The sequence below is a fragment of the Sapajus apella genome, unplaced genomic scaffold, assembly GCF_009761245.1.
Source record: "Sapajus apella isolate SASKATOON/1434 unplaced genomic scaffold, GSC_monkey_1.0 scaffold151, whole genome shotgun sequence".
In the NCBI taxonomy this organism is placed as follows: domain Eukaryota; kingdom Metazoa; phylum Chordata; class Mammalia; order Primates; family Cebidae; genus Sapajus; species Sapajus apella.
This window is the reverse complement of record NW_022437091.1, coordinates 1,389,251-1,415,035: the sequence shown is the minus strand read 5'-3', so window position 1 is coordinate 1,415,035 and position 25,785 is coordinate 1,389,251. Positions and strand designations below refer to the sequence as shown.

At 46.2% G+C, this 25,785-nt stretch overlaps 1 protein-coding gene and 1 non-coding gene across 3 annotated transcripts in view; both read left to right on the top strand.

The window, feature by feature from the left end:
* The window catches only part of SLC7A8 (solute carrier family 7 member 8), a 60,362-nt gene that overhangs the window by 11,522 nt on the left and 23,055 nt on the right, over nucleotides 1-25,785 (top strand). Inside the window, exons 2-3 of one of the 2 annotated variants that reach the window (XM_032265445.1) lie at nucleotides 7,473-7,677; nucleotides 9,272-9,423. In XM_032265445.1, the coding sequence (XP_032121336.1) occupies nucleotides 7,473-7,677; nucleotides 9,272-9,423 (357 nt within the window). Of the gene's footprint in view, nucleotides 1-7,472; nucleotides 7,678-9,271; nucleotides 9,424-19,739; nucleotides 19,909-25,785 lie in introns of those variants that run through there. The other variant, XM_032265446.1, reaches the window with a different exon arrangement.
* LOC116541490 lies at nucleotides 18,046-18,152 on the top strand. Its single transcript, XR_004264832.1, has one exon. It is a non-coding gene; the product is annotated as a U6 spliceosomal RNA (small nuclear RNA).

Below are 25,785 nucleotides of genomic sequence, written 5' to 3'. Positions count from 1 at the left end.
TAAGATGGTAAATTTTGTTATGTCTTTTTACCAAATGAAAATGTTGTTCTGTTTAAAAATGAGTTATTCCTATGAATATACATTTTTGTGCTTAGCTTTAAAAAAATAATCATCCAGGCTCAAATTTTAAAGGGATTAGAGCTTAACCAAAGGTAACAGTGCTGAGGTTGAGAAGCCCTGTTCTACTTTCAAACTTCAATGAAGCCCAGATATTTTGTTGTGGGAAGTTGTCCTGTCTGTTGTAGGATGTTTAGCGCCATTACCAGCCTCTACACATCAGGTGCTGGTAGCTCTCCTACCCTGGTTGTGGCAACCAAAAGTGTCTCCGGATACGGCCAGCTGTCCCCCTGAGGTGTGGACAAAGTTGTTCTCAGTTGAAAATCATAGAGGAAGTCAAAGCCTCTCACTGTGGATGCCTGGCTCCCCAGTCAGGCAGGGAATGCTGGAGTCAAGATGTGGGTCCTTCCTGGGCTTATTTGAGGGCTCAACACTCAGCACCCCCGCCAACCCCCAGGCTACAATTCCTATCTTTCAGTAGCTGGTGGTTGGCCCCATCCGTTTCATTAAAAGTCCATGTGTGAACAAGTGCTTCCCAATTACCATCCAAAGCAAGCATGTACAGAGTAGGCGCTCAATAAATACCTTTTGAGATGCAATTACCTGCTGCCCGCCCACCTGTGGCATCTAAAAATTATACCTAGACCAGCAGACAAATGACTCAGAGGATGATGCTTCATAGTCCTGGCTGTACAGTGCTATTTTGGAGCCAAATCTCCAAACTAAGTCCATTGAATTCTTGTAGGATTGGTCTCTGTCCCTACTGCTACAAAACCTAGCCGTTCCTTATATTTATTAGCATTTCACAAATTATAAAGTGCCTCACATATAGGCTCTCCCTTGATTCCCCACAACTACCCTGTCGAGGCAGACAGGGCAGGAACAATGATTTGATTCTGCAAATGAAGAGAGTGATTTTCAGAAAAATTCAGGTCACACAGCAAAGCAAGGACAAAGTGTCTCCTCCAGCTTTAACTCTAGTGCCTTTTCATGTTTTCAATAAGGAATGTACAACAGCAGAGTTCTGCAGCGCCTTCCACATCTCAATCTGCAGAAGATGTTGACTCCTCAGGGCATGTGTCAGAGTCTTGACCTGCTACCACCCCTGAGGAGCTGTTTGTACAGTCCTGATGGGAAAGTGTAAACAGGGTGAGAGGCATGGTCATCTCCCAGGCCTGGCATGAAGATCAAAGCCTGGCCCCCACATGCCAGACCTGTTTTCACACTGTTCCCCTAGTCCTGAAATGCTCTGAGATCCTCTCAGCCACTCTGTGGAAGAGACACAAAGCAGATTCACCTAGCTTTCTCTGAACATCATGGAAATGGCCAAAACCTCCAAGCCCCAGGAGGAGGCTGTGGCTAGATTTCAAGACTAGCGTGAGTAAGGAAGGTCAAACCTTTCGGATCTGAGGGTCTGTTGGATGTTAGAAGTCTGTAATTCCATGCCTTAGGAAATTCTTTGATGGCTGTAACATTCTAGTGTGGACAGGCCTAGATGTGAGTAATGCTTTAATGAGAGTCACATGGGTATTGGTCTACAGATGGGGGAGTTAGTGATTATTCATGGCAAACGTGGGTTTTCTCAATTCCGGCAATTTTTCTAGTGAAGACTTGCCCATTGAGACAACATGGCTCCTTTTTAATGAAATGGTATGCTTGGCTTTTCTTTGACAGAACAAGCCAAACTGGATTTCATTGTCCAGGCATCCTAGAATTCATTCTTCACTAAAGATCTTTGTGATAAGATGATTACTTTAATTGGGGGTGGATGGAAGCAGGACTAAAACTCTAACCCTGAGTACCTCAGCAATACCAGATGGATGTGCATCTCATTCTCAAGTGGCTTTGTAGACGGTATGTCTAAAGCTAAAACACTGCAGGAAAAAACCCACAGTAATAAACTTTCTTCCTACAGCTCATCAAGAAATGTTCATTGGCCAGGCGAGATGACTCATGCCTGTAATCTCAGCACTTCAGGAGGCCAAGTCAGGAGGATCACTTGAGGCCAGGAGTTCGAGACCAGCTGGGCGACATAATGAGACCACCCCCCACTCTAAAAAAATTAAAAATTAGCTAAGTGTCGTGGCACACACCCATAGTCCTAGCTACTCGGGAGGCTGAAACAGAAAGATAACTTGAGGCCAGGGTTTTGAGGCTGCAGGGAGCTATGATCACATCACTGTACCCTAGCTTGGGTGAAAGAGTGAGACCCATGGCCAAGCACGTAATCCCAGCACTTTGGGAGGCTGAGGTGGGCAGGTCACCTGAAGTCAGGAGTTTGAGACCAGCCTGGCCAACATAGTGAAACCCCATCTCTGCTAATAATACAAAAATTAGCTGGGTGTGGTGACACACACCTGTAATCCCAGATACTCAGGAGGCTGAGGCAGGAGAATCGCTTCAACCTAGGAGGCGGAGGTTGCAGTGAGCCGAGATTGTGCCACTGCACTTCAGCCTGGGCGACAGAGTGAGACTCTGTCTGAGAAAAAAAAGGAAAAAAGAAAGAAACCCTGTCTCCTAACGTCCCCCAAAAAGTTCATAGTCAAAGTGGAGAAGCCCTTTCTCAGTTAGTCTTTTTATTTCTTTTCTTTTCTTTTAATTTATCCCCTATTAACCTCAATAGGGAGAGTTAGTCTTTTCAAAGCCACTCCAGGAAAGTCTCACTTAGACAGTGTCCAAGTTGAAAAGCCCAGCTGTTACTGTAAAAGTGTCTGTTGTGCAGTTTCCAAAGGAGAGGCAGCATGGAGTCATGGAAGAAAGTCTGGGTCAGGAGTCCAAGGACTTAGCTTCTCATCCAGGCCTTGCTACTTATGCAGCGCTTGACTTTGATAAAGTCCTTTCACCTCTCCGAGCCTCAGTTTTTGCAATGGTAAAATAAGAATGATAGGACCTGCCCTGTGCACCTAAGAAAGTAGTTAGGAGATCAAGTAAGGTAATGGATATGAATGTTTTATAAATCCCCATTGAAGGTGGTACTGGAATAGAAAGAAAGAATCAGATCTGCTTTCCAACTCTTTAATAAGTGACTTCTGTGAACCATTCCCATTGCCTATGTAGTACAGCATGGAAGACTGACCCCAAATGTGTTAGGAAGACCTTTTACTTTCAGGAAAAAGCTGGAGGCTGTGACAGAATATTTAGGTTCCAGTCCAGCTACAACGAACTTACCCTATGATTTAGGCAAATTACTGCCTTTCTAGGTCTCAGTTTCTTCATCCATAAAATAGGGATAATAATACTGTCCTCATTTTCCCCATTTGAAAAATAGGAATAATAGTTGTTCTACTTTCTTCCCCTATAAATTGGAGATGGTAGGCCGGGCGCAGTGGCTCACGCCTGCAATCCTAGCACTTTGGGAGGCCGAGGCAGGAGGATCACTTGAGGTCAGGAACTCAAGACCTGGCCAACATGGTGAAACCCCATCCCTAGTAAAAATACCCAAATTAGTCAGGTGTGGTGGCACACGCCTGTAATTCCAGCTACTCGGGAGGCTGAGGCACAAGTATCACTTGAACCCAGGAGGCACAGGTTGCAGTGAGCCGAGATCACATCACTGCACTCCAGCCTGGGTGACAGGGAGAAATAAATACATTGGAGATGGTAGTAATAGCCATTCTACTTTCCTTAGCAGCAAAATAAGTGGGTTGCTTTACTCATTTGCCTGCAACATACACTTAACATTCTCACAGGATTTGGATGTTCCAAAGAAATAGGTATACTAAACTGCTCTGTAGAGATGCACAAATGGTGTCAGGCATCATTTATGAATTAAGCATTATGGCATGCCTACTAGGGGACACTTCACAGATAAGGGAAAGCAGCATAGTTCTTGCTTTCATGGTGCTTACAGTCTAGTGGAGGAGATGGATATCAGGTAATCACACTAAAGATTGGATAAAAGTAGTAGACACTACTGTTGAGTAAATGTAATGTAAATTTCCTTTGCACTCGAGAACGTATCTCTGCTGTGAGTGACATTCTTTCCCCTGCAGAAGTCCCAGAGGCTGCTAAGGTGGAGGAAGAGTTCTTGACTCTAGTTTGCTAGAGGGCGATTTCCTAGAATCAGAGACACTCCTTTTTTCTCTTATTCCCTAGCACTCAGTTTACAGTGGTGTAGCTCAATTTTTTTTTTTTTTTAGCTTTTATCTTTGTAATTTTATTTATTTATTTATTTATTTATTTGAGACACGGTCTTGCTCTGTCACTAGAGTGCAGTGGTACACTCACAGCTCACTGCAGCCTCGACCTCCCAGGCTCAAGTGATCCTCCCACCTCAGCCTCCCTAGTAGCTGGGACTATAGGCATATGTCACCAAGTCTGGCTAATTTTTTAAATTTTTTTGTAGAGATGGGATCTTCTTATATCGCCCAGGCTAGTTTCGAATTCCTGGACTCACGCAATTCTCCTGCCTCAGCCTCCCAAAGTGCTGGGATTACAGGCATGAGCCACCAATGCCTGACCTATCTTTGTAATTTTAACTTGGTCAAAATTAAGGTTTTGAGGGGAGAAACCCAATTTTTATGAAGTGAGGACTCTTATTCCAGAGCCAATCTCCAGTGACCCTCACAATCACTCTGGCAGCTCTGCCAGAATTCTTGAAGGTTGGGGCCTCCAAGAAGAAGTGAAGGCAAGAAGTGGGCAGTTAGTGTTGCACATCCCATCTTTCAGTGGCTCCTGCGATCCAGAACAAGGGAAAGAATCCACACACTCAAAGTGTCAGAGCAAAAACAGAAGAGAAGCACTTACCGATCCCTGCTGCAGTGCTTGTTTTCTAAGAACCCTTAGTGGAACATTGACACTCTTCATTCCTGAAAAGATCGGATCTATTTAATAACACCCATCCTCACTTTCCCTCTTACAACAGCCATTCTTTTGTTTTTTTTTTTTAGTTGGATAAACAAGTTTATTTGTAAATTTAGTCAACATACATAATTGACCTAAAAACTTCAATAGAAGGATAAATCTTTAAACCACTTGGAAGGCCATCTCTATAAAAGTGATTCTCTCAGGACAGTAACCAGATGTAACCTAGCCCAACACCATCTTAACTGGCAGAGGTTCAGCGGTTTGGAGCTTTGTGCCCCTCCCCACACCAGGTTTTTATAATACAAATGTCACACACAAACACACACACACACACACACACACACACACACACACACACACACACACACTTCGGTATTGTTTCCTCTTAGCAGAGGAGAAAAAACTCAACCTAGCTAAGAGACCAACCACAACACAATGAAAAGCTGCATTAACTAATTCAGAATATTATCTGTTAGCCATTCTTGGCTCTACGAAGCACCTAGCTATACACTTCTCCCTTCTCAGTACCTTAAAAGTATCTTAACAAAGTCAAGCCTTGTTTCTCTGCTGCTATTGATTGTTTTCCTAACCCCTTGAGCTGGTTTTATAACCCTAGCTCTATTGCTTTCATCTTGGCTGGCTTTGAAATGCCCTATATATTGTTCTTTTGATAACTTCCTGCTAGGCAAGGAATTTACTATCATCTTTCAGTGCTATTAGCAAAACTGTCTCTAGGTCTCTCATTTCCCAGCACTTGATGTCTTCCAGGGAACAGCAGCGCATTTGGTTTGGCAGGTGAAAAATCATTTGACAGGGGGAACATGCTCTAAGTCCTGGAATACTACAAGCAGGTCTGTTAGTCTCTACTAATCCAGTACTTCTGAACAGAGCATATGGGGACTGTTTGAGGAGAGAGGAGGGCTGAAGGATGTCCTGTTGTCCTATCACAGAACTTTGCATAAGCTTACAAGAAGAGGAAAAGTCTGTAAGGACTGGTGGCACTCAGAATCTCCTTTTTCTATCTTCCCTTTGCCTGATAGTTATATCACTGATTTGATGATGAGAGATTACTTCTTTTACTTTCATGTCTATAAGCAGCCCTGTTCTGTTGGGAAAGACTTTGAGCACCAAAATTAGGAAGACATATTTAAGATAGACAGGTGCTTCCTTTTCATCTGTATCTAACTTGAGCCTATGCACTCTGATTCTATATTTCAGTGTCAGGGATCGATTGAGGTTGAGTTATGGTTGATACCTGAACGTCTGTTTTTTAAAGCTGAGCATAGAACCTTACAATCTCCATCTCACTGGCTCCAAACTACTACAGAGAGATCATGGAGAGGTGAGGTATCCCTAGAAGACGGTCAAGTCCAGCTGACCTCAGGATACTCTAGCTCTGCCTTCCCACCTGCATCCGTTTGGTCTCTGCTTCTTTGCTCAGGCATTTAGTGGTGCAGCTGGGAAGGGCATGAAGTAGCACTTTCAAAGCACCCACCCAATGGACCTTAATGGCCTACTATACCACAAGAAGTGGACAGAGGAACAGCTGGGAGGAAGCATGTCAGGAACGGCCTCCACACTCCTACTCCTCTTCTGCCTAGCACACACAACCCAGCAGCCAGTCATTTAGTACTGGCTGCGGGCCTTGCCTCTCAGGAGAAAACCAGCCCCTGCACACAAGCAGAAGTGGATTAGTGGAAAGAGCGCTGGATTAAGTATCAGGAGACTGACTTCTAGATCCAATTTTACCCATCAGTAGCTGTGGAATTTGGAGAAAGCCACTTAACCCCTCTGTGTCTTAATCTCTGAGTTTATAAAATGGAGAGGGAAGTACCTGCCTCTTTCCTCTCCCTGAATTCCATAAGATTGTTATGAGGGTCACATGAAACATTGGTGGGTAATGACCTTTGAAAGAATATAGTGTTGAGGCTTTGTACATATTGCATTCCTACATACCACTTCTAAGCTAACAGGACTGTTTTTGTAGGGTTATTTTATGTTCTTCCCCAAGGTGGGGCTGTCATGTGGAAGCCAGCCTCTGGGAGTATTTTCTACACTCCTAACTCTTGAAAACCCCCAATGTTGGGGTGTGACCACAATCTGTCTAAAAAATAATGCCCTTTGGCTCATTTCTGAAGCCTTCTAGTGGACAGGTGGTCTCTGAAAACAGCCCACTTTTCCAGCTCTGCCACTTTCAGACAGTCTTGAGGCCCTTGTCACTTTGGGTGGACCATGTGTTGCTCAGCTGGAGGATCCTGAGATATGATACTTCACCATCACTTACTGCGATGCAGACCAAGGCAACTCACTTTGTATCACTGAGACTCAATTTCCTCCTCTGTAAAATGTGAGAAATGATATCTAATTCCATAGTGTTGTCCTGAGGATTCAATGAAACATGGAAAGTGCCTGACCAAGTTCCTGGTACATGTCAATTATCTGCTTCTCTTCCCCTACTTCAGGGAGAATTATTGCTGGGCACACTTGCCTGCAAATCATTTACGTATCTCCAAAGCATTTCAGAATCAGATCAGAGATGAGACCACCCTGCAAATGCCAATCCTACCAACCATCTCATCTCTGCTCTCTCCCCTTGGTGCCCCATGCAGGGAACATCATTGGCTCTGGAATCTTTGTCTCACCAAAGGGTGTGCTGGAGAATGCTGGCTCTGTGGGCCTTGCCCTTATTGTCTGGATCGTGACAGGCCTCATCACAGCTGTGGGAGCCCTCTGCTACGCTGAGCTTGGGGTCACCATCCCCAAATCTGGAGGTGACTACTCCTATGTCAAGGACATCTTCGGAGGACTGGCTGGGTAAGAGGATCTGTGGAGGCCTGAATGGTCTAGGGGAAAAGGAGAAAGACGTTCAGAAGGAGGTCAGATTGGAAAAAGCCAGGGCTTTCCAGTCTCCAGTGTGCCAGAGAGTGCTAGAGAGTGGAGTGTCTCTTCTGCTTTCCTGCCATGGTTGCTAGTGGAACCTTGTGTCCCCTTGAGGCTCCTGAAAATGATGGACGTTCCAGGTTTGTAGTTTTGACATCTGTTTTGATCTTAGTGGAACAGATTCTCTTTTTTTTTTTTTTTTTTGAGTCAGAGTTTCACTCTTGTTGCCCAGTCTGGAGTGCAATGGTACAATCTCAGCTCACTGCAACCTCCGCCTCCCAGGTTCAAGCAATTCTTCTGCCTCAACCTCCCAAGTAGCTGGGATTACAGGTGCATGCCACCTCACTGGCTAATTTTTTTTGTATTTTTAGTAGAGATAGGATTTCTCCATGTTGGTCAGGCTGGTCTTGAACTCCTGACCTCAGGTGATCCGCCTGCCTCTGCCTCTCAAAGTTTGGGATTACAGACATGAGCCACCATGCCCAGCCAGTGGAAAGGATTCTATGAGTGGAGCAAACAGAACTGTATAACAACACTACTGACCGTAGATTCCCAGAGAAAGCACATCCCAAAAATAAGGCCCTTCTATCTTGACAAGTGAGAGTGGCCACCTAAGGTAGAGTGAACCTTCTTCTCTCACTCCCAGGGATAATGGCCTCCCTCTAGAGTTGGGCCCTAATCTTAAATTTCCTCAATTTCTGCATCCCTGCCATTGATAAACCCTCACCAATGGGCCAAAGGGTGTGGAAGGCACTTCCCCCCCCGCAAACCTCCACTTGATACCTCTCCTGATCGTTGCTTACATAACCATACACTTAGTATGTCCTATCTATCAACATTCTGGGGTTGCAAATTTTGTTTTTCCACTATTGGATGCTGGTGGCCACAGTAATGGAGAAGAGATGATGAAAGGAGACAAGAGAAAGAAAGAATGCCAGCCAGACACGGTGACTCACGCCTGTCATCCCAGCACTTTGGGAGGCTGAGGCGGGCAGATCACCAGGTCAAGGGATCAAGACCATTCTGGCCAACATGGCAAAACCCCGTCTCTACTAAAAATACAAAAATTAGCCGGGCATGGTGGCAAGTGCCTGTAATCCCAGCTACTCAGGAAGCTGAGGCAGGAGAATTACTTGAACCTGGGAGGCAGAGATTATGTTGAGCTGAGATCGCGCCACTACACTCCAGCCTGGTGACAGAGCAAGACTCCATCTAAGAAAGAAAGAAAAGAAAGAGAGAAAGGAATGAAGGAAGGAAGGAAGGAAGGAAGGAAGGAAAGCAGGAAAGCAAGCAAGCCAGCCAGCCAGCCAGCCAAGACATGTTAGTGATTGTGGAAATTTAGCTCTTCATCATTAAACCATTTTATTGTCATTGCAGAGGCCTGGATGTCTCATTTGTGGGCAGGGCAGAGGCTGGGCTTTTCAGCATCCCTGAAAATAAAAAGGATGCCTGAGTTGCCTGGGGTCTCCCCTGATGGCTCTGCTTCCCTGCCATGCCTGACGGTGGGAATGTCCCTTTCCTCCTTCAGATTCCTGAGGCTGTGGATTGCTGTGCTGGTGATCTACCCCACCAACCAGGCTGTCATCGCCCTCACCTTCTCCAACTACGTGCTGCAGCCGCTCTTCCCCACCTGCTTCCCCCCAGAGTCTGGCCTTCGGCTCCTGGCTGCCATCTGCTTACGTAAGTGCCATCTGCTTACCTAAGTGCCATCTGGGCCTTGTTAGCAAGACAGCCTCTTTTATTGTATTTATGTCCTCACTCTGTCGCGCAGGCTGGAGCTCAGTCTCATGACCATAGCTCACTGCAGCCTCGAACACCTGGGCTCAAGTGATCCTCCCACCTTGACCTCCCAAAGTATTGTGGTTATAGGTGTGAACCACTGCGCCTGGTCTGAGAGACAGCCTCTTTTAGCCTTCCTGGTGGTCTATATGTCTCTGTCTCTCCTTCCTTCTCTCCGTTTTTTTGTTTTTTTGTTTGTTTGTTTGTTTATTTTTTGAGACAGGGTCTCACTCTCTCTCCCAGGCTGGAGTGCAGTGGTATGATCTCTGCTCACTGAAACCTCCGTCTCCGAGGTTCAAGCGATTCTCCAACCTCAGACTCCTAAGTTGCTGGGATTACAGGTGTAAGCCACCACGCCAAGCTAATTTTTGTAATTTTTGTAGAGATGGGGTTTCACTATGTTGGCCAGGCTGGTTTCGATCTCCTGATCTCAAGTGATCCGCCCACCTCAGCCTCCCAAAATACTGGGATTACAGGCCTGAGCCACCTCGCCTTCTCTCCTTTTCTTTTCCCCATTATTTTTCTTTCAATTTCCTACAAGTGTGTTTTTTTTATGAATGCATTCTGCATACAATTGTCTGGTGTTGAAAAAAAAAAGAAACTTAAGTAGCTCCTTGGAGGCACAGTAATTTTCACTAGCAGGGTTCTTGACATTAGGCAAAGCACTTTCACCTATATTATCTGATTTGAGCTTCATGACAAATCCATGAGGTAAGCTGGGCCAGTATTAACATTTTCCCAGAACAGATAAGGGAACAGAGAGCCAGGCAAGTGACTTGCCCAGGGAGGCAGGCCGCACAGAGTGCCAGGGCTCCTGATTTCTTCTCTGTCCAGTGCATTGCACTGTACTGGCTACTTCCAGCTGTTCCTAGGAAGATTATCCTGCCTTCTTGGCAACAGGTGCACATCTACTTCTACCTCAACTTGTCAAGTCATACTTTTTTAACTCTCTTGGAGGAGAGTTTGTCCATGGTCCCTGCCCTTGATAAGTTTTCTAGCTAGGAGAAAAGCCATATAGATGGATACCGTGGTTAGGATTCAATTGCAGTAAAAATTCAGAGAAGGGAGCTAGGCATGGTGGCGCACACCTGTAGTCCTAGCCACCTGGGAGGGTGAGGTAGGAAGGTCACTTGAGCCTGGGAATTCTGGGCTATAGTGAGCTATGATCACACCTGCAAATAGCCACTGTACTCCAGCCTGGGCAACGTAGTGAGATCCTGTATCTAAAAGAAAAAAAAAATTAAAAACAATACTAACAATAAAATTCAGAGAAGGAAAAAAGATCTCTATGGGCTGGAATAGGTTAGAGGCTTTCTAGAGAAGTTCTGCAGAGCCGTATTTCTAGGAAGTCTCAAAGCTTAATCTCTGATATTAGTGATCTCAATGGATTGGGGTATTTTATATCTTTCATCAAAAACTAACTTCTAAAGTAAATACTCAGATATGTTTCAGGAGCTCCACCTCTAGAGTTCCCTTGGTCCCTGCCTTCCCACACCTTTCAATACACATAGACTTAGCTGAGGGTAGTGATCATCCTGGCCATACCATTTCCCAGGTCCTGACACTTTTCCTTCTGTCCTGCTATGGCATGAGGAGGAAGAAATCACTCACCCACCCCAGAAGCCTCTTAGAAGCCAGGCAGCTGGGACCCAAGAGGCTGTCTTCTCGGCAATGACCCCTCTTTGGCAATGGTGGTCAACCCTGGGACAGACCTCCACCACTCAGGCCATTTGCAACATGGGGCCAAGACATTTGTTTGGGGTGTATTCCTTGTGCTTGGTTGGGCCTGCTCACAGATCTGAATGCAGGCTCCAAAGCCAGGCTGCCTGAGCCTGCATCTCCAGTCCACCACTTTCTCACTGCAGTGGTAAGTGCTGGGCAAAATCACCTGCCCACCCTACTGTGAGATGAGGAGTGTAATCCTAGCTGTCTCAAGAGGTCATGGCCATAGGTATTGCACGAGAGAAGGAAGGGGACACCCTCAGCATAGTGTTGGACACCCAGTACCCCAGTCATGTCAGTCACTGAGGGTAGGCTAGGGCAAGTCACTGAAGGTGGGCAAGATGCTGGGACCACTTCATCTTTGCATCCTAGCTGGATCCAGAGTTGAGAGGGGCAGTGGGGAGGAGCGAGGGCGTGGGAATGCAGGAAGAGTGCTGTTTCTGTCCTCAGACAGTCTAATGGGAGGGTGGGAAGGGGGGCCACAGAAGTGCTGGCCACCGCTGTTTTGGTGTTTCTTTGCACACAGACAGCTTCCTTTTTCCTGCTGATGCTGCTAAAGTGGCTCAGACAAGAGGCCACACTTACCCTCCTACTAGAAATCAAAAACCCCTGAGCCTGTTCAGTTTGTACCCTAGGAGAGGAGCAGGCTACAGGTTGATGAAGTTTCCAGGCAGCCAGACCCCGTGGCTTCCTTTGCATTCCCCAAAGCTGCCAAGGGTTTAACCACTTGCACAAATACTCTCCAGGGTAGTGTAGTCCTTTGGGTGTCCCCTCAGACCAGAAAGATCTAAACCCTCCTAGGAGATAAGAACAGCACCTGCCTGTAGCCCTTCTCCAGAATGCCAGGTTGCACAATCCTCTCCACAGCCTACCCCTCACCTAGATGCTGCTAGCACCAAGCCAAGGAGAACTTTAGGAACTGGCTGACGACAAAAATGACAAGGGTCCCCTCCCCCATTCCTGCAGCCAAAGATTCAATAAAGCTTATCTAAGTCCTCTGCCTCCTCAGCAGAACTGCAAGGAAATTATCTCCAACTTAACAGCAGCCAATCTTGTCCTCCAAAGATAAGAATTTTTCAACGTCCTTGAAATATGTGTTCAAATATTTGTCCACCTTCATAAGCAGAAAAATCTTAAATCCTTCTGATTCCCAAGTGTATTCCTCCTTATTTCCTTTAGAGGAAATGGAAACCAGCTCCACACCTCTCCACTGCTGTGTCCCTTTCCTCCTAGTGAAGGAAGGCCATGTGGAGCTGCCATCCCTCTCCCCAGCAGGGTGCACACGTACATGCCTATAGCTATACACAAACTTCCTCTCTCCCTTTCCTTATGCCTGACACTCCCAGCTGCTTTGAGTCTGTGTACAGAGGTTCTGTTATCTGGTTTGTTGAATACTTTTTTAACCCACTTCTATAGGCCCCTCAAATCCTCTCTCTTTTTTGTTTTGTTTTGTTTTATGGCAGGCTCGACCAGACAAGCAACAAATCCTCTCTTAAGGTATCCAATAAAGCAAGAACCAAGCTGTTGGGAAGGCTTGGTTGATGCTATCTTTTTTTTTCAGACAGAGTCTCACTCTGTCACTGAGGCTGGAGTGCAGTGATGCCATCTGGGCTCACTGAAACCCCCACTTCCCAGGTTCAAGTGATTCTCTTGCCTCAGCCTCCCAAGTAGCTGGGATTACAGGCATGCACCACAACACTCAGCTAATTTTGTATTTTTAGTAGAGACGGGGTTTCCCCAAGTTGGTCAGGCTGGTCTTGAACTCCTGACCACAAGTGATCCACCCACCTCGGCCTCCCAAAGTAAGGCCACTGAGCCTGGCTGGTAGATGCTATCTTTCATTAAATGCTGGTGCCTTTTATTCCAGCACCCCTCCCACCCACCCACCTACCCCCACCATCATCCAGCCCTCCTCATCCTCTTAGCAGGTGCTAGGCAAGCCAACTGCATAAAATAAGCCCAGCCTGCGGCTCTTTTGAAAGACGTGTTAGAGAGCTCAGGTGTGGCATGAACGTATGTACACTGGGAACTCTGCTTCCTGCTTTCCCGTGGTGGCATGCTGATGACTGTGAAACCAGAGATTTTGAGGAAAGGCCGCCCTCTGTGGAGAGGTCATTGGTATATAACAGAGGGTACTGCCAGGGCACAGGGCCCAGCAAGGACAGCCCGTGTGGTAGAGCCCCTGGCGAGGGTTTGCTGGGGAAAGAGGAGATGAAGTCAAGTCTGGTTCCATGGTGGGGTGGTTTTGGAAGAGAACGGATGAGAAATGATGTTGAGACAAGCCAGGTGGTGGGGGTGGAGAGGCGGAAAGAACCTGCTGAAACTGGCTTGCCTGCCGGATCCTGGAGCGGGTGGGAGAGAGGAGAGGGAGAGAGAAGGAACTGCAGACTTGAATCACACTTATGCAACTGCAGCTGCCACTTCGAGTTATTCTATTATTTAGGTCAAAGCTGATTACTCACTGCTGAGTCAGCAGAATATCCCTAGCCACCCGGCAGTAAAAAAAAAAAAAAAAGAAAAAAAGAAAAGGAAAAAAAGAGAGAAAGTATTTTACATTTTAATTAAATAAAAAGCCTTTCTACCTTCTCCAACATAAGTATATTAGTGGGAGGGGAGGGAGTTAGGAGGGGACTGGGAAGTGTTAGAAACTGGTTTTAGTGCCTTTTGTGATTTACCTGTGTTTTTCTACTTTTTTATTATTTCATAAGTAAATTACTATATTCCCTCTATAAAAGATCCAAGTAAGATATAAAAAAAGTCAGCAGCGGGCGGGTGCGGTGGCTCACACCTGTGGTCCCAGCAGTTTGGGAGGCCAAGGCAGATGGATCACTTGAGGTCAGGAGTTCAAGACCAATGCGGCCAATATGGTAAAACCCCCGTCTCTACTAAAAAACTACAAAAATTAACTGGGTATGGTGGTGGGTGTCTGTAATCTCATCTACTCAGGAGGCTGAGGCAGGAGAATGGCTTGAACCCGGGAGGCAGAGGCTGCAGTGAGTCAAGATTACACCACTGCACTCCAGCCTGCATAACAAGAGTGAAACTCAGTTTCAAAAAAAAAAAAGAGTCAGCAGCAGTAGCTGCTCTTATCATCAGCCCCTGGCCAGTTGCGGCAGTCATAGTGGATAGTTCTAAATAAAGTACATCTATTGCTGTATGCATCTGGGTATAGAGACCTATATATTGACAGGTTATTCCTACAGCTTGCCCTTTTATCATGCAGCCACATCTTTTGGCTGTTACTTGGGTTTCTAGTTGTAAATAAAGTGTCCACAGTGATCCAGAGGACGCACTGGGTCCAGGGGACACCCTTCCCCAGGCTCCCGTCTGTGCATCTGTGCAACCCTCTGTGATTTCCTTTGGGATCTGCTTGTCCCCTGCTTCTCTTGGAGACTGGATCATGTTTCATTCAGTCAGCTCCTGGCCTCCTTCTTCTCATTTGGGGTTGGAGTCATGTCCAGCACCTGAAGTAGAATCATTTCTTTTCATTCAAGTTCCCCACTTCTGCCTTGAATGTCTTGACCTAAAGAAGCTCCTTCTCCTTCCTCAACCTCAGGAGAAAGGAATATCCTGTATGCATTTCTCAAGGAAAAAAAATGCTTCTTATCTTGTTTTCTATCTTTCTACTGAGATTCCTAAGAGGCTAGCTTTTTCCAGGCCTTCAGATTTTTCTTCTTCCTTGAGCTATTTGGAAAGGAAGGGACTTCACATGCTGCTTTGAACTCCTGAGTTTCTCTGCAATTCCTCTACAGAAAGCTTCCAACTGCCTGGTGCAGAATGCTGTCACAGAGAATGAGTTGTTTTGCAAGTCTCTTGCAAATTTAGTCAATCCCTTGACATCAGAGCGTTTAACAATCTTTCCTTTGAAAGACCCCATTATGAAACGCCTCATGGGCCATAAAGAGATTGGGCTTTCCCATCAGAGGAACGAGGTTTGAAGGGTTTGAAACAGAGGACCAACATCTAAATCCCTTAATCTCAGTTTATTTTCCCTTGAGCCTTCATATTCTCTGCCCCCAAACTTCTCATCCTCAGACACTAAACGTATTCCTTCAGACACCTGGGCAGCACTGCCTTCTCACCCTTCCCTAGTCCCCAGAGAGTTCTTTGGGTATCTGATCAGCCTTGTATATACGAATTCAGACATATACAGACTGGCCTACATTTGATTCCCATACATCCAAGACATCATTTTTCTCTGTACACCTTCTAACTAGCCAGCATTTAAAATCGAAATGTATTGAAAATCTCTTGATTTTTATTCAATGACCGATTTGACTAACATCTCATTTTTCATTTTTATGATGCATTAAGATGAAAATTATTCTGTGAGCAGATTTTTTTTTTGGGGGGTAGAAACTAAAAAATTTCATCAGCTAATTACCATACTGAACTCTTACACTAAGAGGAGATAAGGTAAGATTTATACAGTCTTGGAAAAGATTAGTCTAGTGAAGAGAATGGTATGCAAAAACATATAATTAGAATACAATGTGATGGGAAAAAAATGTGGGCAACACAGAGAAAGGGGCTTCAAAGTTGGGAGAGGGTGCTTGGGAAGGCTCCCAGCTTGAGGTCAGTGTTAAAAGGTAAGTAGATTTTATCCAAGAAACAGGGAATCACTGAAGGATTTAGAGCAGAGGAGTAACATGATTAGGTTCCCATTTGGGTAAAGAAAAGACTGTGAAACTTGAAGTGGAGAAAACAAGCAGGCTAGGCATTTGTCCGGACCAGAGAGGTGGTAGCCTGAACTAAGAATGAAGTGACAAGGATGGAGAGGTGACAAAAACAAGAATGATTTAGGGGTAGAATCAGCTGGACGTATTGATTAATTGACTGCTAAGGGAAAGAATCTAGTTTGTCTCCAAATCGAAATGAAATATGTTTCAACTTAAATGTCTCCAGCACTGATGACAAGCAGTTAGAACGTGTCCTATGTCTGCCTTCCACATCCTCCCTAGAGCCCCGAGGAGTGCTGAGCAGGTCTCCAGTTAGAATCTCCCCAGGGTGGTGCTCCCAGGATCCTGCTCAAAAATTTGTCTGTTCTAGAGCAGTACAACTGAGAAAGGGATTAGGACTCTTGGGAAATGTTATATAAATGCAACACTTTATTCATCGAGCGCTCATGACGAGCTAGTTACTGTTCTTGGCACAGAGGAGACATCAATGAGCCAAAAGACTCTCTCTCATGTGAAGGAGCAGCCTCAGATTTAGCCTTCTCTCTTAGCACGTACTATACTGAACCCATCTGTGTGTCCTCTACTGATGCCGCAGGTAATACGGAATCAATCAAACATTATTAAATATTTGAGTTTCTGTCCTGCTCCAGGCACTGTGGCAGGCATAGGGATACTTAGTTCTTGTACCAAGGAACTCACAGTCCAGTAAATGTTCCTGACAAGTATACAGGTTATTCCAGTTCCCCAAGAGGACAGCATCCAGGCAGCTCCTGCAAGAAAACTGAGTACGGGACTAGGGTTGAAGAAACTCTTGGAGAAAGTGACATTAAGTTTAGACTGAAAGACCAGTTGGAAATAGCCAGGAGGGAGGGTAAAGTAGAATGGGTGGGGAGAATGTTCTAGCAGAAGGAATTAATGCATGTCAAGGTCTAAGGACAGGAAAAATCACAGCTGTTTGTGGGAACTAAAGGTTGTTCAGTATAGCTACACCATAGACTCGGAGGCAAGAAATGTATAATAGAAGCAAGGACGCCATCATGAAAGGCCTCATGGGCTTTCCCTTAGGAGGAATGAGGTTTGAAAGGTTTCAAAGGACCAACATGATCATATTTGTATTTTAGGAGTCATGCTGCAAGACTAGAGGATGCATTGGTGAGGGGGGTAAGATCAGAGGCAAGAAAAGACTGATTACAATGCAGTTATAGGGATTCAGGTTAGAGATGACCATCATGTGGATCTTGGGGCAGTGAGAGTAGAGAGAAGTAGATGTATTTGGCATTTAGGAGGTAGAATTGGCAGGACTTGGTGATTAAGGGTGAAGGAGTCAAGGACTTCATGGTCTTGTTAGGGATACACGTGAAGTAAATCAAGTACAACACTGGTTCGTATTGTCACATTGTCTGAACTGGTGTGGTTCAGACTGGTCGAGTTGACTCATCTGTCTTTGTCACCCTTCCTACTCATTCTCCAACACTTAAGATCTGTTGGGGGACTTGAGGAAGCATCCCCTGTGCTTTTGGACTCCATGCCTATAATGGCAGAGTAAGTAAGCTACCTGAGAAGTCAGTCTTCTTCTTAGTTTCAATGTGCTTCAACTGCTGGCCCAGATCAGATCACCTCCTCTTTCCTGACTTCCCATAGTGTCTCTTCTCAGACTGAAGTTCTGCTGTTCAGGGAGTATGTGTGCCTACACAGCCCACGCCCTAGAAATTGGGGAATGAGGGGCTTGTTTCTGGGAGTATGTCTATCTCTGATTGGGAGAATAGTGAATGGGATTGAGGTTCCCTGAAACAGGAAACTCTTTTAGAGTTCAGCTTCCACCAGGTATGGTAGTGATTTGCCTACTTTCTTGTACCAGCCTTGAAACTTAAATTCTCCTCTGGCCTTTTGTTGCTAACTGTCAAGGATCACTTTGTTGTACTCAGAGGAGCCAGGGCCCATGGTTTATAAAGTCACCCATTAATTGTGTCTGGTAATGTTTTAAGGGTTAATGTGACACACCAATTTATATCACATACCTAAGAACATAAAATCAGAAGGCCTACAGGAGTGAGGCCCAGTGGTACTTGGAGCTTTGGGGGAAAGAAGAAAGGACATCTCTGTTATAAGAGTTCAGCAAGTTGTGCTCACTTTAGCAGCACATATACTAAATCTGAAGCAATAGAGAGAAGATTAGCATGGCTCCTGTGTATGGGTGACATGCAAATTCATGAAGCATTCCATATTAAATAAAAGAAAAAAGAGTTTTGCAAGTTTGAGTACTAGCTACCCTTGAAATTGTGTTATAACTGAACTGTTTTGGGGGGATTTTGCAGCCTCAGTCTAGGTTTATAGAATTTAGTGAACACCAACAGAGCCCACAGCCGTCTGGTCCAAGAACCAACTAAACCTCACAGGATCCACACCCTTTCTTCCAAGACTGAAATATGTTGGAGGGTCAGGCTAGCCCTCCTGGGCTCAGTGCAGACTCAACAGAACACATTCTCATCCACCTTGATCCATGCCTAGGGGGCAACAACCCTGAGAATTGGAGTGTGAGATAGCAATTTTTCAGGCCCACGTTGAAAAAGTAATGAGTAGGATTAACAGGGTTCCCCACGGTGGCATGGTGGGCCACCCCTGGATTTCCTGGTGTCTTCAGTTTTTTGCTCCCCAACCCCGGCCAGCTCAGGAGCCATGTTTAGCACATGCTGAAGAGAGAACTACTCAGCTCTTGGAAAATGCTGAGCTGGATATTAGTGCTTCTTGGCTGAACTAAGTACTGGATGGTGATTCAGCAGAAACTCCAGGTCCCGCAGCTGGCACAGGAGCTAACGGGATAAGAAGGAAAGGGACGAGAGAGCCAGGAAGGGAGGAGGGGAGGGGACAGGGTAGCATGGGCAGGAGCTTAGCAGGAAGCATTTGGTGAGAGCTGTGTGCCTCCCGGAGCACAGCCGTCCCAGCTTCTCTGCACCCTCCTCCTCTGCTGGTGTGTCCTTGGAAGAGAGAGGCCCTTCCGGAAGGCCCGGAGCACCTCCTCTCCTTTGGAGGGGGTTCCGAGATTTCTAAAACGTTGTAAGTGCTTGGAGATGAAAAGGGCTGGAGAAGGGGAAACGTTACTATAGTGCGATAGGCAAGATCTGTTTCAGAACCACACTCCCCACTGAGTACTTTATAGGCGCTGGGATCAAAGCGCAGTTTGTGAGGAAGGGCTGCTTTGATTTTGATTTTTTTTTTTTTTTTTTTTTTTTTTTGGTTGTTTTTGTGTGGTTTTTTGTGTGTGGGGTTTTTTGTTTTTTTTTTTTTATGTTTTTGTCTTTCACCAGTCGTTGTATGTGTAAGTTCACCAGACAAGTTATATTACATATACAATAATAAAGGTGCCAAAGACTTTATAATGTGGCTCCTCACCCGCTATGAAAAATGTCTTGGCCCTGAGGTGGGGGCTAGCGGGGAGTAGAGAAGGATTCTACGAGGGTTCTGTGAAACTGACTCCGTGTCTCCCCACTCCCCCACAACCTCCAGGCCTCTATGGGTGTTTAACTAGGAAAGGCTGTTCCGTGTGGCCTGAGTGGTTAGAAATGGAACCTTATCAGAGCCTTGGGTTGTGTGCGTTAAAGCTCAAACAGGCCTCCGTGTTTTCTTTGACTATCAGTGCCTTTTGGCAGCCGGCACTGCTTACCTCCTAGATTTGGAAACGCCTGAGGTTGGACAGGCCAAGCCGAAGCTGCTTTCCACAATTAGAAACACGTGCCCAGTTCCTTCCAAGAGCGGGGGAGACGGCCAAGGAGCCCAGTGCAGCCAATCACAGAGCCGAGCGTAGCCACACCCCCGCCCCCGCAGGCCCGGCCCCCCTGCGGCTCCAGCCTCCAGCCCCGGCACCCAGACCCTGAGGGCTGCGGGGAGGGACAGGCCTCACCCCTTTTGCTCCAGCTTGATTGCAGGGATTCTGTGGGAGCTGGCCAGAGCGTGGCAGAAGGCAGAGAAGCACACGCCCCAGCAAAAGGTGAGGCTGAGACGCCAACCCTCCTGGCAGGCCATGACCCAGGTGAAATTTATGGGTGTTTCAGAGGACTGGGAAGCTCCGTCCAGAAAGGTGCCTGTTTTGCAGATCTAGAGAGGAACAGGGCGTTCTGACATCTACAAAGTGGCGTCACTGCTTCCTTTTTCAGCAGCAGTCTGCTTAGTACATTCCATCTTGCTTTTTTCAGGCCTGGCCTCTCTCTGTTCTGCTTCTCTCAGGCCCTTTTTCTCTCCCACTCATCTGCATTGTCCTCCCCTTGCACCCTCCCGCCCTGTGGTTTCTTGTGCTCTTTCCTTCTCTTCTTCACCATCTGTCTTTATGGATGTTGGCAAGTCTAGACATTTTTCCCCTTTTCTGCTGCCTGTTTTCACTTATCTGAACAGACAAGGAAGAGAGGCCTGGTTCTGGAAATGTTAAAGGAAAACAAGCCTTTCCAAGCCAATCCAGCCCACTCCTGAGAAAGGTGCAAGCCAGCGAGACCGAGAAATCCAAATGGAGTTCCAAGAGTTTGGAGGGAACATGTTATGACGGTGACATTGATAAGGGGGCTGGTGGGAGAGGACCCAAGGCGGAGATCCCTGTGGGAAATGACTTTCTAAAGCCCTGGGAGCGATGGATGCCATTTTCTTCGTTTCTGAGGCATGACTGTCTAAGTCTTCCCTTTTGCCATATTGGCATCTTCCCTCCTGCTGCCCAGAAAGCAGTCCAAGCTGGGGCTAACCAGTGTCTTGGTGACACACTCAGAGTCCCAAGTGGCACTGGGAGTAGTGACCATGGGTACCACTGACCCAAGCAGAGGAGAGACAACGTGGGAGTGGCCAAGGGAAAGCAGAGTGACGTGTGTACCATGAAGGAAGGCAGGGCAGAGGCAGAACAAGCAACTGGGAATTGGGCTGTCCCAGTCTGGTCTTTGCTGCAAATTAGCTAAGGTCTAAATTCACTCACATATAAAATGAGGTTCTGGGCCAGGCACGTTGGCTCACACCTATAATCCCAGCACTTTGGGAAGCCAAGGCCAGCAGATCACTTGAACCCAGGACTTGGAAGCTGCAGTAAGCTATGATCTTGCCACTGCACTTCAGCCTGGGTGACAGAATGAGATCCCATCTCTAAAAGAAAAATAAAATAAGATTCTGAGTCTCTAAGTTTGTTCCTGTCTCTGATCACCTATGAGGCTGGAAATAAGCTTTGGGTGGTAGGGCGCAGACTTCAAATATTTACCTCTAAGGTAAATATTTGAGTTGGCTACAAGGAAGGTCCCAACTGGTTCATTCTTCTTAGCACTGTCCTTATAATAACCAATCCAGCCCCATATCCAGATGGCCTTATCCCTGTCAAACCAGAATAGTGTGCTTCATCAAGTGGCAGCTGGCTTAGAAGAAATGACATTGGTCCAGGGATCCATGTGAGAGTATTCATTGGCTCCCTGGGGAAGGCACAATGGCCCAGCTTGGTGAGAAGCCGGAGTCCTATATCCAAAGCAAGGGAGCACTTGAAAGTCACTGCCAGGCATGGTGGCGCACGCCTGTAATCCCAGCACTTTGGGAGGCCAAGGCAGGTGACTCACTTGAGCCCAATAGTTCCAGACTAGCCAAAACCCTGTCTCTACAAAAAGCACAAAAATTAGCTGGGCCTGGTGGCACACCCTTGTAGTCCCAGCTACTCAGGAGGCTGAGGTGGAAGGATTGCTTGAGCTGGCTGCGGACAGTCTGACAGTATCCGTGGTTTTTTAGTTTTTGTCTTTTTTTTTTGAGATGGCGTTTCGCTCTTGTTACCCATTCTGGAGTACAATGGCGCGATCTCGGCTCACCACAACCTCCACCTTCTGGGTGCAAGCTATTCTTCTGCCTCAGCCTCCCGAGTAGCTGGGATTGCAATCATGTACCACCATGCCCGGCTAATTTTGTATTTTTAGTAGAGATGGGATTTCTCCATGTTGGTCAGGCTGGCCTCAAACTCCTGACCTCAGGTGATCCACCCACCTCGGCCTCCCAAAGTACTGGGATTACAGGCATGAGCCACCATGCCCGGCCTGTGGACTGTAGGTTTTACACAGAGAAAAGGGAGGCTCAAAGAAGTTAACTGAGATTACGTGACTAAGCTGGGAAGGGGATCATGGCCACTGAGTTCTTCAAGTTCGAAAGTTCTGTGATCCTTGGATTCAGACCTGCCAGGTCCCTCTGAGAGAGTCACCTCTGGCTCCTTCCCTCTTGCTGCTGGTGATCCTCCTCCCCATTCTTACCTCTTCACACCTTACACAAGCTCCTCTGAGCTCTGCTTACTTGTTCCACACCCAAAAAGATGCCAGAAACCCACATCATCTTTCACTTACCGGGTGCTACTAGGTAGAGCTGAGGGGAAGAGTGATAAGGTCACAGCCTCAGCTCTGGGCCAATCGCAGGGACTTAAAACCAGCTCCACATCTCCCCAGTCCATCCTTAAAACGCTAAATGAAGATGTATTTGTTTATGCTAATGATTCATTGGTGTTCTATTTCATAATGCACTAAAGAAATTAAATTGTTTCTTTTACCTATAGTCTATAATACTGTCATGCATTGCCTCTTGATGGGGATACATTCTGAGAAATGTATCCTTAGATGTCATTATGCAAACATCATAGAGTGTACTGACACAAAACTAGATGGCATCACCTACTACACACCTAGGCTACATGGTGTAGCCTGTTGCTCCTAGTCTACAAACCTGTGCAACATGTTACTGTACTGAGCACTGTAGGCAGTTGTATTTGTGCATTAAACATATGTAGGCCAGGTGCAGTGGCCCACGCCTGTAATCCCAGCACTTTGGGAAACTAGGTGGGTGGATCACTTGAGGTCAGGAGTTTGAGACCAGTCTGGCCAACATGGTGAAACCCCATCTCTACTTAAAAAAATACAAAAATCAGCCGGGCATGGTGGTGCACACCTGTAATCCCAGCTACTTGGGAGTCTGAGGCAGAATTACTTGAACCCGGGAGGCAGAGGTTGCAGTGAACCAAGATCATGCCACTGTACTCGAGCCTGGGTCACAGAGCAAGACTGTCTTAAAAAAAAAAAAAAAAAAAAAAAAAAAAAAAAAACCGACACACACAAAAAAACATATCTAAACAGGGAAAAGATACATAAAAATATGGTCTTATAATCTTATGGGATCACCAAGATATAAGTAATCTGTTGTTGCCCAAAATGTCATTATGTAGCACATGAGTATGTTGATATGTAGTATATTGATTTAGGGCTAAAAATTCCCCAAAAATGTTGCTCCTGTTGATCCCTTCTGAAATGTATAATCCATTAGCCACATGTGCCTCACCATCTACTGAGTCAGGCTGGGTTGACTCAGCCTGGAAGGGTGCAGAGCGTGCTCTGCCAAGGTGTGCTTTGACGTTTTCTACCCCTGGGCAGTACACAGTGTGGACACCCTGTGCCGTCCGACGTGAAGAGTGTACTCAGACTTGGGACTCTTGGGATAATAATCTCTGGGCTTTCTATCTCGACTTCTTGTATGGCCTTTGATTATGGCTTCTGGTCAGTAAAATAAGGAGACCAACAAAATGGTGGGGACAGAAAGCAAAGGATTCATGTCTGTGAACATCCTGGCCCTCAACTCGCCTTGCAAGAAGTTTGTGATTCTTGGGCTGGTGTTTGTGTGTGTATCTGGATTGTGTATGTGGGCCTGAAGTTGTGAGGAATATAGAGGAGACTGGAGGAGAACCTGGATTAGATGAAGGAGGGATATTGTATCATTTGCCCTGGATTTCTTTAAAAGGAAAGAGGGAAAACATTGCTAGAGTTACAGGGCAAGGCTGTTTGCTACTGTATTGAATTACTAAATGGAGGAAGAGGAAATAGAAACACTCTAGCTGTGACATCCCAGCTACAGTTGGGAAGCTGGAAGATGTGGGAAGCTGCTATGTGGTGTGGAACTTTGCCAACCAGGTGAGCACATTGGTGAGCTCAGCTTCCCTGCCCACTTCTAGGGAACGCCACCACTTCCCTCCTTGCAGTATCTGGTGTCCCGCAAGACCTGTGGACAGACACTCCTCTTGGCTCCTGGTATGTGTTGCCTGGTTGCTGTTTAAAAGCTTTTCTCTTTAAGGGTATGTCCCTGCTGTCTGGTCTTTTTGCATAATGTCTGTCTGGTATCCATTTTCTATTGCTGCTGTTATAAATAACTGCAAACTTAGTGGTTTAAAAAATAGTCCTGGAAGTCAGAAGTCCTAAACTTTGGTGTTGGCAAACCCGAATTTCTTCTGGAGGCTCTGGGGAGAATTCCTTGCCTTGTCTAGCTTCTAGGGACCTCCTGCATTCTTTGGCTCATGACACCATCTTTCATCTTCAAAGCCAGCAGCGTAGCATCTTCAAGCCTCTCTTTCTCTCTGATGTTTCCATGATCACGTGTCCTTTTGTAACACTGACCCTCTTGCCTTCCTCTTGTAAGGACTCCTGTGACAATATTGGGCCTTCTGGATAATTCAGGATAATCTCCCCATCTCAAGATCCTTAACTTGGCCAGGTACGGTGGCTCAGGCCTGTAATCTCAGCCCTTTGGGAGGCCGAGGCAGGTGGATTACCTCAGGTCAGGAGTTCAAGACCAGGCTGTCCAACATGGTGAAAACCCATCTCTACTAAAAATACAAAAATTAGCCGGGCATGGTGGTGGGCACTTGTAATCCCAGCTACTTAGTAAACTGAGGCAGGAGAATCCTTTGAACACAGGAGACAAAGGTTGCAGTGAGCTGAGACCGTGCCATTGCACTCCAGCCTGGGCAATGAAAGCAAAACTCCTTCTCCAAAAAAAAAGAAATCCTTAACTTAGTCATATTTGCAAAGTTCCTTGTCATTTAAAATAACATAGTCGGCCGGGCGCGGTGGCTCAAGCCTGTAATCCCAGCACTTTGGGAGGCCGAGGCGGGTGGATCACGAGGTCAAGAGATCGAGACCATCCTGGTCAACATGGTGAAACCCCGTCTCTACTAAAAATACAAAAAATTAGCTGAGCATGGTGATGCGTGCCTGTAATCCCAGCTACTCAGGAGGCTGAGGCAGGAGAATTGCCTGAACCCAGGAGGCGGAGGTTGCGGTGAGCCGAGATCGCGCCATTGCACTCCAGCCTGGGTAACATGAGTGAAACTCCGTCTCAAAAATAAATAAATAAATAAATAAATAACATAGTCACAAATCTCAGGGATTAGAATGTTAATACCTTGGATGACCATTATTCTGCCTTTGACTGCCTGCTTCCTAAAGAGATCTGCTGTCATTGGCAAGGGGAGGAAGTAAAAGAGAGACTTCTGTAATTCTTGGAGATCAAAGTCAGAGGTCAGGGCTGGGATGGGGCCCAGAGCACCTTCTCTCCAGGGAGCCCGGCCCTCCACAGTAAGCAAGCCATTTCCAGGTCTGCAGCAAGGACTCTGAGTCCCTCTGCCAGTCCTGCAGAAAGCATTGAGCCCCATCTCTCCTGCTTGGCAGCGGGGAGGCCCTGGACCCTGGGGAGGGCTCCAGATTGCTGGAATCTGAGTTTTTCTCCTCCTGCCTGACTCATTCTTTGTATCTCTTCTGTCACCTTGATGTTGAGTTCTTCAAACTGGGTGGATTAAGTAACAAGCTCCTGACTTCAGCATCTTCTTGAACTCTTGTCTTCTTAATAGTCTTTCATCTTATTTTTTTAACCCAGGAAACAAGAAAGAAAGAGGGAAGGAAATGCTCAAAAAATACATATAAACCTGGAATTCCATGAGGACCTCTAAAAAAGCAGCAACCATTCCCACAACTAGGTTACAATGGACAAGAACCAGGGTCTTAGGACTTTTTATTTTGTCCAGCTAGACCAGGATTATATTTGTCCAGCTAAACCA